The following is a 17311-nucleotide window of genomic DNA, read 5'->3' as shown; positions in this document are numbered from 1 at the left end:
CTATGTGTGTGTGTGTCTGTATATATAAGATCTCTAACACTAGCCTGCTCTATTCCTCTGTTTTCTTTTTATTTATTATATTATTTAAAAGCACGTTCTGCGTGTACTGTGTTAAGCTAACTGAGACTTGTTACTTATATATCATTGCTCTTTTTTTGCTGTTTTTGATTGCTTCCACTGTCCTCATTTGTACGTCGCTTTGGATAAAAGCGTCTGCTAAATGAATAAATGTAAATGTACATAAAATCAACATAATTTAACGTTATGATTGTTCATATTATTTTATTATTGTTCATATAATAACAATTAAAACAGTGTGTGCGTGTAAACTATCGCGTCCAATCAGACTTTAGCTGTCGTGTCCATGAGGTGAAAGGTCACTACGGCAAGCTGAGGCGGCCAGAAAAGAGCGGCGCTTAGTAAACATAAGCAGGAGTTTCACTGTTATTCCTCTGTGGCTGAAAAAATAGAGCGAATATTCCCCCGTCAGCTGTGATCCACAGGAGGTGAGGAAATCTGCAGGTGTGTGTTGTTATATCGCTGTAAGATGTGTTATTATTAATTATTATTATTAGGAGGAACGCCGAAAAGCGTTCAGTTTACTGTAACGAGCAACGTTTAATATTACAACCGCCGTTTGAGCGTCTAGACTGCTTTTCCTGTAATACTCCAGGATTCATATCTATCTATTTTTATTCTTTCACATGCTTAGCGTTGATTGTATTTAGTAATTATGTTATCTTTTGATTTCTTTCATTCTTCAAGTTCTTCCATATGTCACGCCACATGCGCCCATCTCTCATTACTATCAGATTTGTGGATAAATATGTACTGATTTTTTTTCATTATTGGTATTTTGTATAATCTAATCATTGTGGTTTTTATCTTGTGTGTTTGCTGTCATTGGTCAAATGTTCGTCAGTAGTAACAGAGACAGTTTTGGTAGTAATGAATGGAGTCTTCATTATAATTCTCGCGTGAACTCGCGTGATTTCAGTGTGATGAGACTGAAGGACAGCTCTCGGCAGCTCAGAGTGTGGAGCTGGTTCCTGCTGTGCTCCAGCTGTGTGCTGTGTGTATGTGCTCACGGAGGACAGCATGGAGAACCAGCTGCTTCAGATCAAGAGCCTCCTCCAATCACCCGGCTGGACAGGAATATGGTTCAGGATAAAGAGTGAGTAGTTTCTCATGACTTCAAAACTTGTTTTAGAACCTGTGCACATATCCAGATCGGTGAAGCTGTTCACCTGATACATGCGTCGATAGTATTCGTTGATTTAGCTTTGATTGTTTTCTAAAATGCACTCCTGATCTCCAGCCGTCTTCCAGCTAATAACACACCAGGAACACAAAGCTAATACTGAATCCATCCTCAGAACTTAGAAAGTTTAGAAAGATTAAGATTTTTTAAATGTTTCTGAAAGATGTCTCTTACACTCACCCACGCTGTTAATGTGATCGAAAATACAGCAAAAACAGTAATATTGTGAAAGATTATTACAGTTTAAAGTAACTGTTTTCTATTTTTTGTAATGAATTTATTCCAGTGATGACAAAGCTAAGTTTTCAGCCTCATTTCTCCAGTCTTCAGTGTCACATGATCCTTCAGAAATCGGTCTAATCATTCAGAAATGATCATACACTACCATTCAATAACTTGTGTAACAAAACAACATTAATAGGCCTACTTTTATTTAGCAAGAAGTCTTTAAAATGATTTTAAAAAATTTGACTGTAAGGACATTTATAATATTATCAAATATATAATAAGATAATATAATATTATCTTATTCATTCATCGAAGAATCCTGTATCTTGTTTTTCCACAAAAAAATTAAGCAGAAAAGCTTTTCTCAATATTGAGAAAGAATAACTAATAATTATTCTTATGAGTAACTATTAATAATTGAGCACTAGTAGTAACTGATAAAATTTGAGCACCAGTTAGCATATGAGAATGATTTCTGAAGGATCAAGTGACACTGAAGACTGGAGAAATTGTGCTGAAAATTCAGCTTTACATCACAGGAATAAATTACATTTAAAAATATATTCATATAGAAAACATTTTAAATTGTTATATTTCACAAATTTGAAAAAAGGGTTTGTGTAATTATATATATATATATACACACACACAGTGGGTACGGAAAGTGTTCAGACCCCCTTAAATTTTTCACTCTGTTATATTGCAGCCATTTGCTAAAATCATTTAAGACAATTTTGCACATTTATTAAAAAAGAAAAATTGAAATATCACATGATCCTAAGTATTCAGACCCTTTGCTCAGTATTTAGTAGAAGCACCCTTTTGATCTAATACAGCCATGAGTCTTTTTGGGAAAGATGCAACAAGTTTTTCACACCTGGATTTGGGGATCCTCTGCCATTTCTCCTTGCAGATCCTCTCCAGTTCTGTCAGGTTGGATGGTAAACGTTGGTGGACAGCCATTTTCAGGTCTCTCCAGAGATGCTCAATAGGGTTTAAGTCAGGGCTCTGGCTGGGCCATTCAAGAACAGTCACAGAGTTGTTGTGAAGCCACTCCTTCATTATTTTAGCTGTGTGCTTGGGGTCATTGTCTTGTTGGAAGGTGAACCTTCGGCCCAGTCTGAGGTCCTGAGCACTCTAGAGAAGGTTTTCGTCCAGGATATCCCTGTACTTGGCCGCATTCATCTTTCCCTCGATTGCAACCAGTCGTCCTGTCCCTGCAGCTGAAAAACACCCCCACAGCATAATGCTGCCACCACCATGCTTCACTGTTGGGACTGTATTGGACAGGTGATGAGCAGTGCCTGGTTTTCTCCACACATACCACTTAGAATTAAGGCCAAAAAGTAATATCTTGGTCTCATCAGACCAGAGAATCCTTCAGGTGTTTTTTAGCAAACTCCATGGAGGCTTTCATGTGTCTTGCACTGAGGAGAGGCTTCCGTCGGGCCACTCTGCCATAAATCCCAGACTGGTGGAGGGCTGCAGTGATGGTTGACTTTCTACAACTTTCTCCCACCTCCCGACTGCATCTCTGGAGCTCAGACACAGTGATCTTTGGGTTCTTCTTTACCTCTCTCCCCAAGGCTCTTCTCCACCGATAGCTTAGTTTGGCCGGACGGCCAGCTCTAGGAAGGGTTTGGTCGTCCCAAACATCTTCCGTTTAAGGATTATGGAGGCCACTGTGCTCTTAGGAATCTTAAGTGCAGCAGAATTATTTTTGTAACCGTGGCCAGATCTGTGCCTTGCCACAATTCTGTCTCTGAGCTCTTCAGGCAGTTCATTGGACCTTATGATTCTCATTTGCTCTGACATGCACTTCTTCTTCTTCTTCTTTAGGGTTTATCGGCAGCTTGCATCCATTATTGTTGCACTACCGCCATCTTCCGGATTTATTTTCCTTTATTATCCATTTACATCATATTCTTCTCATCAGACCTGTTCTTGATAAATAAAATAAAATATTTCCTCTGCTTTGTTCATTCTCCTCACTTTGCAGTATTTCCCTCATTCCTCTCCCTATTATTCCAACTTTTCCTAACTCTTCCATCATATTTTTCCTCTGTTCTTCATATTGTTTGCAACTCAACAACACATGCTCTATAGTTTCTGCAACCTGACAACAATCACAAAAACCAGTTGGGTGCTTTCTTATAATGTGTAATGTGCTATTCAGATTACTATGACCTATCCTTAATCTTGTCATAACTATTTCTTCTTTTCTATTCCCTCCCCTATTCTTCACAACCCCTACTTTATTTTGAATAGCATACAAATGTCTCCCTTTAGTTTCCCTGTCCCACTGATTTTGCCATTCTCTAACGGCTTCTTTCCATACTACAATCTTTCCTTCAGACTTTGACAACTTAATATTTACTTCGATATTCTCTTTTTTAACAGCTTGTTTAGCTAACTTGTCCACTCTCTCATTACCCACAATGCCAATATGAGCAGGAATCCACTTCAGTTGAATCTCATAGCATTTTTCCTTCATACTTGTGTACATTATCAATATTGAATACAGTAAATCCTGATGGCTATTAGATATACCAGTCATGAGACTGTATAAAGCTGACACTGAATCACTTCCAATCAAAGCTTTTTTAATTTTGTTTTCCTCAATCCATTCTAATGCTATCATAATAGCGTATAATTCAACTGCATACACACTCAGATCATTTGTTGTTCGTCTGCTTATCTCACCTCTTTGATTAAAAATGTAAACTGCAGATCCAGTCTTTCCTGTTTCTGGATCCTTTGATCCATCTGTATAAATCTGAACATACTTTTATATTTAAAATCTATATCTCTATAAAACTCTGCTGCCAGGTCTGTACTATTACTTACTGCTTTGACTCGAAGTAACTTAAAATCAACTTCCATTGTTTCTAGCTTCCATACCGGTGTATCAGGCCATGTTACTGTTGGGCAGAATTCCTTTTCATATACCCCCAATTCTCTCGCTGCCTCATCTCCTATCCACCCAAAACTAAACTTTTGTGCTCTCTCCCTTTCCCAATGATCTTGTAGTATTCTTTTAGTTGGATGACTATCTCCGTGTCCTTTTAGATTTACCCAATAATTTACTAGCAATTGTTTACGTCGAATGTTCAATGGCATTTCTCCCGCTTCCACCTGTAGAGCACACACTGGTGATGTTTTAACTGCTCCTAAACATAATCTCAGTGCTTTAGCCTGTATTACATCAAGCCTCCGAAGTACAGATTTGGTTGCTGATCCATATGCCACACTTCCATAATCCATCCTTGATCTTATTAAATTTACATATATATATTTCAGTGACTTATAGTCTGTTCCCCATTCTAGTCCTGTTAAACATCTCATTATATTTATTACTTTTTTACATTTATCTTCTACATTCCTAATATATTCTACCCATGTTAACCTTGTGTCAAATTGTACTCCTAAAAACCGGAATGTTTTAACTCTCTCTAAATTACTTCCATATAGTTTTATATGAATATTTTCCTTAATTTTCTTCCCTGTAAAAAACATCACTTTAGTTTTCTCTATAGAAAATTTAACACCCCACTTCATTCCCCATTTCTCAACCTGGTGGATCCCTTCTTGTATTTTTTTTTACCACATGTTCTATACTTCTTCCTTTTTTCCATATTGCCCCATCATCCGCAAACAGTGATCTTCCCATACCTATTGGTATATTTACATATATATCATTAATCATTACTGAAAATAATGTGGGACTTACAACACTCCCCTGAGGTGTTCCATTCTCTACAACATGTTCATTTGACATGTCTGCCCCTATTTTAACCTGAATTGTTCTTCCGTCCAGGAAATCCTTAATCCAATTAAGAAAATTTCCTCTAATTCCCATATTATACAATTTAATCATTAATCCCTCTCTCCATAGCATATCATATGCTTTTTCCACATCGAAAAATACCGCCACTGTTGTCTCTTTATTTACTTGAGCTTTTCTTATGTTATCTTCCAAACACAATATTGCATCCATAGTATTCCTACCTCTTCTAAACCCACTTTGACATTCAACCACCATACCTCTTTTTTCCATAATATACATTAGTCTCTCATTTATCATACGTTCCATTAATTTACAGACATGAGATGTCAGGGCAATAGGTCTATAACTTGTTGGTTTACTAGCTTCTTTCCCAGGTTTTCTTATCGGAACAATAATTGCCTCCTTCCAGCTCTTTGGTAATTTCCCTTCCTCCCACACTTTATTGTACAGCATCAACAACTTATTTTTCCCCTCCTCACTTAAGTGTTTCAACATACTATAACAAATGTCATCTTTTCCTGGTGCAGTTTTCCCAGTTTTGGCCATTGCTCTATTTAACTCTCCCATGTTAAACAGTACATTTTGCTCATCCTCTACTTTTCCCATCCTCGTAAGTGCCTCTACATTTTCAGATTTAGTTTTCTCTCTGCCTCTCTTCCCTTCTTCAGATAAATTATTAGAGCTGTGCACATTGACAAATGTATTTGCTAACATTTCAGCCTTCTCTTTATTCGTCACTGCAATTTCATTTCCACTACTCAGTACTGGGTAACTCCATTCTCTCCTTTCACCACCCATCTTTTTAATCATTGTCCACACTTCTCCGATCTGAGTTGTATTCCCAATTGAACTACAATAATTCCTCCAATATGTTCTTTTTGTCTGTCTAATTGTTTTCCTCACTATTGCCTGTGCATGCTTATATTTAATCATATGCATGAAGTTATGAGTTCTTTTCATTATTTTAAATGCTTTGTTCCTGTTTCTGACTGCTTCTTTACATTCCTCATCCCACCATGGTACGGTTTTCCTCTTTACATTACCTTTACTTTTTGGAATGGACTTCATTGCTGCTGTTATTATACCATTCTTTATTTTACTTTCCAGTGTCTCTATATCATCATTATAATCAATCTGGTTCAAATATCTGTCACTTTCCTCCAGAAAATTTTCCCAATTAGCCTTCTCAAATATCCATCTTCCTCCTCTTCCTTCTGTACTTTGAGATAAAGAAATATTAATTTTACACAATACTGGATAATGATCACTTCCTACTGTTCCGTCTTTATAGACACTCCAATCACATATCAGCGCCATACTACTGGACACCAGTGTGAGGTCAAGTACAGATTCCCTCCCATTACTAACATCTATCCTTGTTTTACTTCCATCATTTAAAAATACTAGGTTTTTCTCATCCAATAACTCTTAAATTACTTGTCCATTACTATCCATCTTCTCACTACCCCACAATGCATTATTCGCATTGAAATCCCCACACTATTTCCTCAAGTTTGTTTATATCTAATTTTCTACACGGATTGTAATAATTTATAACTACCATTTTTTTCCTTTCCCCCCATGTTTCTACCACTACATATTCTTGCTCCTTTCCTACACCTAACACCCTATACGGAATCCCTTGTCTTATAAATGTAATACATCCCCCACCACCACCATTTTCCCTATCTTGTCTAACTGATATGTATCCATATATTATAAAGTCCAAATTAGGCTTTAGCCAGGTTTCCTGAATGCATATAACATCTGGTTTTTCTCTTCTACTTCTAACAAATTGTTTAAAATCTTGCCCATTTGCGATCAAGCTTCTTGCATTCCATTGAAGGATTAGCATTACTAAAATTAACCCACACATGTTGTCTCTTGACTCGACTGTACACTGAGTTCATCCCTCACTTCTTCCCACTTTAATCCTGCCATATCTAAATGATGTATTGCTGCTTTAACAATAATCTGAATTCTTTCAGTTTTAGACCTGACTTCAGCCGTAGCATTTATCACCCCTGCAATGAATGTCACTATTTTCTTCTTCTCTTCCCATCTTCCCTTCTTTTCTTGATGATCTTCCCTTGTCACCCTTTCTTCACTCGGATTCTTCTTTTCCTGTTCAATTCTCTTTACAGCCTCAACATATGAAATGTTTCTTTGTATTTTTATCTGTTGCACTTTCACTTCTTTTTTCATCACTTCACATCCCCAAAATGCAACACTATGGTTCCCTCCACAGTTACAACACTTTGGCCTTACTTCTTCCCCACACTTTTCATATTCATGATCCCCACTACATCTAGCACACCTTCTCTTTCCTTTACATACATTAGCCATGTGCCCAAATTCCTGACAATTATAGCATCTCATTGGTTTAGGTACATATTCCCTTATGCTATATCTCATAAATCCATAATATACCTCTTTTGGTACATCCTTTGTTTCAAACTCAACCAATACAGATTCTGTTTCTACTTTTTCCATTCCCCTTGTCATTCTTACTGCACTTTTGACTGACCTATTCTTCATTCTCAGGTTCTCCACCAACTCTTTCATATTCACAGTAAGTGGAATTCCATATATCACTCCCTTACTTCCTCATCTTCCTACAACTCATCTTCTTTGCTTTTTCCACCTGTACTTCATTATTACATCCTACAAGTAGATTTCCATCTCCCAAAATCCTTGCATACTTCACTTCTCCTACCTTTTCTTTTAATATTTTAGTTAACTTAAGTGGATCAATTTTTTTAACTCCTTCTCCCTCAAATCGTACCACTACATTAAACAATCTTATTTTGGGTTCCTTCCCTTCATCTTCCTCACTTTCTGTCCCATTTGAGCTAACACATCCTTTTTTCTTTCTTTTACGGCTAGCCTCCTTCTTATCCCTACACCTTCTCCCTACCTCCTCCCATTCACTTTCCCTCCTCTCATCACTACCTTTCCCTTTCTATTTCGCTATAATCCATACAATCCACTTGTTTTCCTGCCATCCTTTAGCTTAATTTATTAGTTTAATGATCAACCAGAAGTTGTGAGACAGCACCGCTACCGGACCTATACAGGCCGTCAGCCGATGCTATCCCACACCACTTCCTAATCGATTCACCAACCAACAAGATCACACTTCGTATTCCAGCCAGCACAAAATCTTGTATCCTCAGGTCTTAGATCCAAAATCGCTTCAACAGAACAATCACCACGATCCCAAACACCAAACCTCCACTCGGTCTGCGACTCCGCGCTGTTCTCAGGCAGGATCCCCGCTTGCAAATATCCTCTCCTCTGACATGCACTGTGAGCTGTAAGGTCTTATATAGACAGGTGTGTGGCTTTCCTAATCAAGTCCAATCAGTCTAACCAAACACAGCTGGACTCAAATGAAGGTGTAGAACCATCTCAAGGATGATCAGAAGAAATGGACAGCACCTGAGTTAAATATACGAGTGTCACAGCAAAGGGTCTGAACACTTCGGACCATGTGATGTTTAAGTTTTTCTTTCTTAATAAATCTGCAAAAATGTCAACAATTCTGTGTTTTTCTGTCAATATGGGGGGCTGTGTACATTGAAAAAAAAAAAACTTCAATGGCTGTAATAACAGTGAAAATTTAAGGGGGTCTAAATATTTTCTGTACCCACTGTGTGTGTGTGTGTGTGTGTGTGTGTGTGTGTGTGTGTATATATATATATATATATATATATATATATATATATATATATGCACTCACATAAACACACATACTGTGTAATATACATATATTATTGCTATTTAGATTTATCATTTATTTACACACACACACACACACACACACACACACACACATATATAAAACATTTTTCATTAGAAAGTGGTTTGGCATAATATTTAGTTATTATTCTTTAGAAACAAAAACTGCAAATTAGTATTTGGAAAAACTTGTCAAATTGTGTGGTGCAACTTTTAGCGGTGGCGGCGAAGATATTTTTCTATCAGATTAAGGAGATAAATGTTAAAGAAAAAAAAAATTAAATCAATAATCTGATTGGATTAGTTTGGGCGCCAGACAAGATCGGTCTTGTCAAATATAACACTTTTTCCCAGAATAGCCCTTTAAGCCACCGGTTACAAAATTAATTTAATGAAATGTCCACACACACACAATAAATTCAGAGTCAAAGTTGTACTGAAAAAAAAAAAAATACAATGAAACAGAAAAACTTTCCAGTTCAAATGTAATTTTGGTTTCACAGAGATATTTTCAACAATCAATATGAAATCAAACAAAACTTAGTACTTTGGTTAATATTCATATTTTAACAAACCAACCAAGTTCAAAAACTGAAAAAAAAAAACGTTGTAGTTAAGTTCCAATATAGTCTTTACACCGATTTTTGTAGTCCAACAATGACAAGAAAGAAAAATGGAAGATGCCTCTAAGGTAGCAGCTTCACTGATGCATGTAAACCGAGAAGCACCCGGCTGCAGCCTGCAGATCGAGCCCCATACCTACTCTGATTGGTTCAATCGTCTTTCATAGACTTACATGATAGGAAATGTGTGCGTAGTTGGTGTAGGACGGAGAATGCTGTTTAAAAAGCTAAAAATGCTATATAGTTTTATAAAGCCTACATAATGCACAAAAGAAGAAAAAAAACATTAGCCTGTATCTCACCATGTCCCTGAAATGATTGTTTTGTTAAATTAAGCTGATCTTTAGGCTAACATACGAATATAGTAAATTAATTGGGTTGATTATCCACAGTAAGACGATCAGGTCTTCAGATAGAATGAATTATGAATTAAATAATTTTAGAAAATATGATTATTTCATATCATCAGAGTATGAGAAAGGAAAATGAAAGGGGTGTATCATTACCGTTTTAATTTATATAGCATGACAAGACAATTATTGTTACATATAATTATCCGTCATGCAGTTGATAAATGACACTGCAATAGTCTAATGTGTCTGCCAATTAAATTTTTATGAAACTTTTAATTTTCTTTACTACATTGCAAAACATAGACTTTTTCTCCCCTTTATTTCAGGAAAATATGCTGCTCCTCGTTATTTAAAAGTGAAGAAATTGATAAACTTTTATTTCTATCGGCCAGTGATGATTCTGAAAGGACATACCTGTAAATCATTGCTATAGTAACGAACACAATTTCATGATAATTGTGCTTTTATTTTAGTGCAGTCTAACAGCCACTGTCAAATATTGAGATAAACTTTATAAAGTATCATCTATTTATATTAAATTGGTATCTTCTCCGATTTCCATTTTGTGACCATTGAGCCGATTCTTTTCAATCAGCTGGAATGATTCGGGACATTCTACGTTTAATGTGGCTTAATGCATTAAAACAGTGTTTTTAAAAGACCAAACTCTGTAAACAAATTAATAATAAAGCATTCTATTCACTGACAGGCAGATGAGTCCAGAATAAGAATGTAATGTGTTTAATTACGTGTTAAGCGTTTTCCTCCCATAGAAAACCATTAGACTAAAAGGAAAACGCGTAACGTGGTGTAATGCATTAAAACCGGTTTTAAAAAGATCAAACTCAGTAAACATTTTTAATAACACATTTTATTTACAGACAAGCAGGTTATGGGTGGAAATTAAACGCTTTGTGTTCGTATTCTGTGCTCATATCTGTTTGTCTGTGAATAAAATGCTTTATTAATAATTTGAACTGAGTTTGACTGAGTTTGGTCTTTTTAAAACACTTTTTTAATGCATAAAGCCACGTACTTTCACATTAAGCATGCTTTTAGAATATCCCAATTATTCATTTGTGAATTAATCTGGTCAAGAAGAGTAAACTTGCAGCAGCTAACATCTCTTGATTCAATAAATCTGACATAGTGAGTCAAGTTAACAATAAAAAAACTGCGTTTTAGAAAAGGCTTTGTAAAACTGTACAGCGTTTTTAGCTTTAATTAGCATTCTCCATCCTACACCAACTAGTGATGTCCGATTCGTGAACGATTCGTTCAATTTAACCGGTTCTTCTTCGTGAACCGGTTGAACCAGTTCACCAAATCGAACTGAATCGTTTGAAATGGTTCGCGTCTGCAATACGCATTAATACACAAATTACTTAAGCTGTTAACTTTTTTTACGTGACTGGCACTCCCTCTGAGTCAGAATAAACCAATATCCCAGAGTAATTCATTTACTCAAACAGTACACTGACTGAACTGCTGTGAAGACCGAACTGAAGATGAACACCGAGCCGAGCCAGCTGACGAATGAACACGCCCACTGCTGGAGCGATTCTTGTTCTCGAGTCAAGAACCGGTTGCATCGGTTTTCGGATCACCAGTACACTGAACAGAGAACCGTTTCTGTCGGACACGTCCGATTTGAGAACCGATGAGCTGATTCTCGTTCTCGAGTCAAGAACCGGTTGCATAGGTTTTCGGATCACCAGTACACTGAATGGAGAACCGTTTCTGTCGGACACGTCCGATTTGAGAACTGATGAGCTGATTCTCGTTCTCGAGTCAAGAACCGGTTGCATCGGTTTTTTCGGATCACCAGTACACTGAACCGAAAACAGTTTCTTTCGGACACGTCCGATTTGAGAACCGAGGAGCTGATGATACTGAGCATGCATGTAATTTTTCAAGTATTTTGTTAAACATCGGAAAGTGTGGTAAAATAACTATATTTTATTTATTTATTTTTTTAAGATGAATGTTTCTAATCTGTATATTGTAGATTATGTATAGGCCAGAGGGGGTTTCAGAGAAGTTGGACAATAATTAAGACTCTAAAGACTCTGTTTAATAGGAATAAGGGATTATTTATGACATATCAGTACTGTATTTATAGTTAATGATGACACATTCACAAATTGAGTTTGTAGTATACAGAACATGAACACGAGTAGAGCAGCTGATGATACTGAACTGCAGCACTTGCCGGTTAGAGCGATTCTCGTTCTCGAGTCAAGAACTGGTTGCATCGGTTTTCGGATCATCAGTACACTGAACCGAAAACCGTTTCTTTCGGGCGCATCCGATTCGAGAACCGAGGAGCTGATGATACTGCGCATTTGTGATTCAGCGTGAAGCCGACTGACTCACGGCGCGTCTGAACCGAACTGGTTCTTTTGGTGATTGATTCTGGACTGATTCTGTGCTAATGTTATGAGCGCGGGTAAACCGAGGGCTTGAATGAAGGGCAATCTGGCGAAATGTAAATTCATTTAATAACAAATACATCACAATTGGATTATGTATAGTAAGTGGATCATGGTTTCTGCGCTGATGACACCTAATTTATTTAGGCTACTTTATATCTTTAAGACTTAAATCCTCATATGCACATTATTGCTGTTACTATATTTGGGTGCGTTGTTGCACAACTTAATTGTAAACTTTTCATGATTATGAGGTTTTCAACTGACTAAAGTTATGATTACTGACTTTATATATTTGAATGTTTGATAGACTTGATGCCATTACGTGGAGCGTAAAAGAACCAGTAAACCGTTTTTTTCAACCGGTTTATTGAATCGAACTGTCCGAAAGAACCGGTTCGCGGAAAAGAATCGAACTTCCCATCACTAACACCAACTACGCACACATTTCCTATCATGTATGTCTTTGAAAAAACAATCGAACCAATCAGAGTAGGTGTAGCCCCGCCTCGATCTGGAGGCTGCAGCTGGGTGTACTTGTGTAAACCTCCGCAGATTCAACCCTCCTTGAGATACAATGTGTACAGTCGTGGCCAAAAGTTTTGAGAATTACATAAATATTACTTTTCAAAATGTTTGCTGCTAAACTGCTTTTAGATCTTTGTTTCAGTTGTTTCTGTGATGTACTGAAATATAATTACAAGCACTTCATACGTTTCAAAGGCTTTTATCGACAATTACATGACATATATGCAAAGAGTCAGTATTTGCAGTGTTGGCCCTTCTTTTTCAGGACCTCTGCAATTCGACTGGGCATGCTCTCAATCAACTTCTGGGCCAAATCCTGACTGATAGCAACCCATTCTTTCATAATCACTTCTTGGAGTTTGTCAGAATTAGTGGGTTTTTGCTTGTCCACCCGCCTCTTGAGGATTGACCACAAGTTCTCAATGGGATTACGATCTGGGGAGTTTCCAGGCCATGGACCCAAAATTTCAACATTCTGGTCCCCGAGCCACTTAGTTATCACTTTTGCCTTCTGGCACGGTGCTCCATCGTGCTGGAAAATGCATTGTTCTTCACCAAACTGTTGTTGGATTGTTGGAAGAAGTTGCTGTTGGAGGGTGTTTTGGTACCATTCTTTATTCATGGCTGTGTTTTTGGGCAGAATTGTGAGCGAGCCCACTCCCTTGGATGAGAAGCAACCCCACACATAAATGGTGTCAGGATGCTTTACTGTTGGCATGACACAGGACTGATGGTAGCGCTCACCTTTTCTTCTCCGGACAAGCCTTTTTCCAGATGCCCCAAACAATCGGAAAGGGGCTTCATCTGAGAATATGACTTTGCCCCAGTCCTCAGCAGTCCATTCACTATACTTTCTGCAGAAGATCAATCTGTCCCTGATGTGTTTTTTGGAGAGAAGTGGCTTCTTTGCTGCCCTTCTTGACACCAGGCCATCTTCCAAAAGTCTTGGCCTCACTTTGTGTGCAGATGCGCTCACACCTGCCTGCTGCCATTCCTGAGCAAGCTCTGCACTGGTGGCACTCCGATCCCACAGCTGAATCCACTTTATGAGACGATCCTGGCGCTTGCTGGACTTTCTTGGATGCCCTGAAGCCTTCTTTACAAGAATTGAACCTCTTTCCTTGAAGTTCTTGATGATCCTATAAATTGTTGATTTAGGTGCAATCTTAGTAGCCACAATATCCTTGTCTGTGAAGCCATTTTTATGCAACGCAATGATGGCTGCACGCGTTTCTTTCCAGATCACCATGGTTAACAATGGAAGAACAATGATTTCAAGCATCACCCTCCTTTTAACATGTCAAGTCTGCCATTCTAACCCAATCAGCCTGACATAATGATCTCCAGCCTTGTGCTCGTCAACAATCTCACCTGAGTTAACAAGACGATTACTGAAATGATCTCAGCAGGTCCTTTAATGACAGCAATGAAATGCAGTGGAAAGGTTTTTTTGGGATTAAGTTAATTTTCATGGCAAAGAAGGACTATGCAATTCATCTGATCACTCTTCATAACATTCTGGAGTATATGCAAATTTCTATTATAAAAACTTAAGCAGCAACTTTTCCAATTTCCAATATTTATGTAATTCTCAAAACTTTTGGCCACGACTGTATAAAGTTGTAATGAGACAAAAGAAACAAAAAAAAAGCATCAAGTATAGAATTTAGATCACCTTAGACATTAGTAAACTCTTGATTATAGTTGTGGATAATATAAATACCAAACAGCAGGGATTACTAACGTTAAGTGTTATGTGAAAGTGCGTACGTTAATGTTTGCAATGTTTGTGAGTGACAAAAGTGTGTGCGTGTGTTTGAGATACGAATGGATTGCTGGCAGCTAATGGGGGGGGGGGGCGCGTTTTCTTATACGTAAGAGATGAACGACAGCAATTCACCTTGAGATCCTGCTCGCACTTGTGAGTATAAGAGACTTGCTTCGCTCTGCAGCTGGTGTTCAGAGGTGCAGCACGCACACTCAAATGATTGCCCGGCAACCTGCAGCGATCCACCCTGCCCACACACAGCGAGGTCTCCACAATGCAGCAACAGCCTCGGACTCGATTCAGGTGACCTGCATCTCTTTGCTAATTACTGCTGCACGCTCTGCAGCTCCAACTTAAATACACATTTCCCTAATTCCAGATAATTGATTTCCCTCCTCCGCTCGGCCAGAACACATTAAAAGTCCTTGTTCGTTTCTTCATACTGCCACAAACTAATATACAGAAAACACACAAATCTTTCTTGAAAATGGTATAAAGATTTTTCGAAAACTGTGAGTAACATCAATACAGCCAGAGAGCATTGATTTCTAACAACAAAAACATTTAAAAGATTGTCATGTCTGTTCATTTTACATCCATAAAACGGCAAGAAGAACAGCATTTGACTAAAACTGTCTAATTTATTTCTATCAAAGCTGTATAGAAATAATTAGAAACAGAAATGTAATTCAACATCAAACCACAAAATCAGTGGATAGAACCAAATCCTTGGGTATACGTCACAATACGAAACAAAAGATCTATCGCGACTTCCAGTGAATTCTAACTGTTATCGACCAGAGGTCCGAGTTGAATAGTGACTCTTCCATGAGTCTTTAATCGAAGCTTTCTTCTGCTCTGTTGTAGGCACATCATGGAGCATTTAGAAGGAGTGATTGAAAAGCCCGAGTCGGACATGACTCCTCAAGAGCTTCAGCTTCACTATTTCAAGATGCACGACTACGATGGCAACAATCTGCTGGACGGACTCGAGCTGGCCTCCGCCATTACTCATGTTCACAGAGAGGTGACGGATCCAGCTTTGAGCTCCACTTTATACCAGTTTACCGCTCGGACACACCTATGCATAATTTATTATTTATTATATTAAATGACAAATATAAATGTTTCTAAATTTTATATGGGATTTGAATTTAAATGTACTTTTTATAATCACAAGTACACTTGTTTCAACCTCTCTTTCTATCATTTGTCATGTATTTCTTTTCTTAATTACTCCTATAATACTGTCACCTGGTCTTGGTTTTCCAGGAAAGAGGAGATAACAGCCAGCCAATGAAGGAAGATGATCTCATTAACCTCATTGATGAGGTTCTCCGAGATGATGACAAAAACAATGATGGCTACATTGACTATGCAGAGTTTGCGAGGTCTCTGGAGTAAAAGAGGAGAGGAAGAGTTGCTGCCTTACTGTGAATGCAGATTACCTCTGATGTACAAATCTCCAGCACATTCCTTCATGTGTGTGTTTTCACAGGCACAGTATATTCGTGCTTCAGTATAACCTGCAATAAATGTCATACGATCAAGTGGTGAGGGTCATGATGAAGTGACATGAGATGTTTTGTATGTATGCCATCAGTGTAACATGTATTAGTTGTTGCACTCACATTTGCGTATGTCTTGTCAGAATGGACCTTAATGTATAAACTGCCAAATTTATCCAATGTAAACGAGCTACATTGGTAAAGTGGAATAATAATTGCTGCTGTGCTGATAAATGATGGCAAATGCGTGCTTTTTCTGCCTTAAAGGGATTATCACTGTTACTGTCATTACAAAAATACCCATTCAAAATCATCTGCAATGACTGAATAGTTTACTGTTAAGCACAAAGCATCTACTGATCTAGATTTGGGATTATCTAGATTTATATATAAATGTGCAGTATGCCTGTTTGGACATGTACATCTTAATGAATCCCTCTGTAGCCGTAATGTTCATTTGCTTGAAATTAAAAACTGGTACCAGATTATTTGAATTACATTTGATGATGTTACGCATTTCTAAAAACAGGAAATAGGAATTGTGTCCTCTGAAATATAGTGGTGCACTGATTTTCAGCTTGCTATTAGAGTCACAGAATGTTATATCGGTCAGTGATATGATGCAAATTATGCCTGAATTTATTAGGAAATACATTTAAAATGTCATTTATCCATATAGAAAATTTAATACACTTAATTTTCATATGTAAAAAAAAATGCCTTAGTGAGCATAAGTTAAAAAACAAAAAATTCTAATGATTCCAAACTTTAATGTGCTTCTTTGACCATGATGTTTTTTATTTTAGTTCATAAAGAAAGAAAAAAAAACTTGATATCATAAAGAAAAAAAAATGCTTAAAAGAAATACATGAAAGTGTTTTGGCATAATCTTTAATTGTTTTTCTTTAGCAAAAAAAAAAAAAATCCCTGCTAATCAATATTTGGAAAAACGTACAGTATGTCCATCAAATCGTGTGGTGCAACTAAAATGCAGAAAAAAATACAAATCTTTTTTGATAATGGTAAAAAGAAATATTTTTCAAAACTGTATGTAACCAACATGACTACAGAGAGCACATTTC

General features: G+C 37.3%; 1 protein-coding gene across 2 annotated transcripts; it reads left to right on the top strand.

Annotated features, from left to right (window-relative positions):
- The first annotated feature begins 404 nt into the window (after positions 1–404).
- LOC132157373 (multiple coagulation factor deficiency protein 2 homolog) lies at positions 405–16542 on the top strand. Of its 2 annotated transcripts, none has more exons than XM_059566707.1 (4): positions 405–506; positions 998–1174; positions 15589–15748; positions 15994–16542. In XM_059566707.1, the coding sequence occupies exons 2-4, from the start codon at positions 1002–1004 to the stop codon at positions 16123–16125; spliced, it is 465 nt and encodes a 154-aa protein (XP_059422690.1). In that variant the 5' UTR covers positions 405–506; positions 998–1001; the 3' UTR covers positions 16126–16542. The 2 variants fall into 2 exon arrangements, with proteins under 2 accessions (XP_059422690.1, XP_059422691.1); XM_059566708.1 differs by having other exon boundaries at positions 405–522.
- The last annotated feature ends 769 nt before the right edge of the window (positions 16543–17311 follow it).

The sequence above is a fragment of the Carassius carassius genome, chromosome 14 (assembly GCF_963082965.1).
Source record: "Carassius carassius chromosome 14, fCarCar2.1, whole genome shotgun sequence".
Taxonomy (NCBI): domain Eukaryota; kingdom Metazoa; phylum Chordata; class Actinopteri; order Cypriniformes; family Cyprinidae; genus Carassius; species Carassius carassius.
This window is presented reverse-complemented; position numbering and strand designations above follow the sequence as displayed.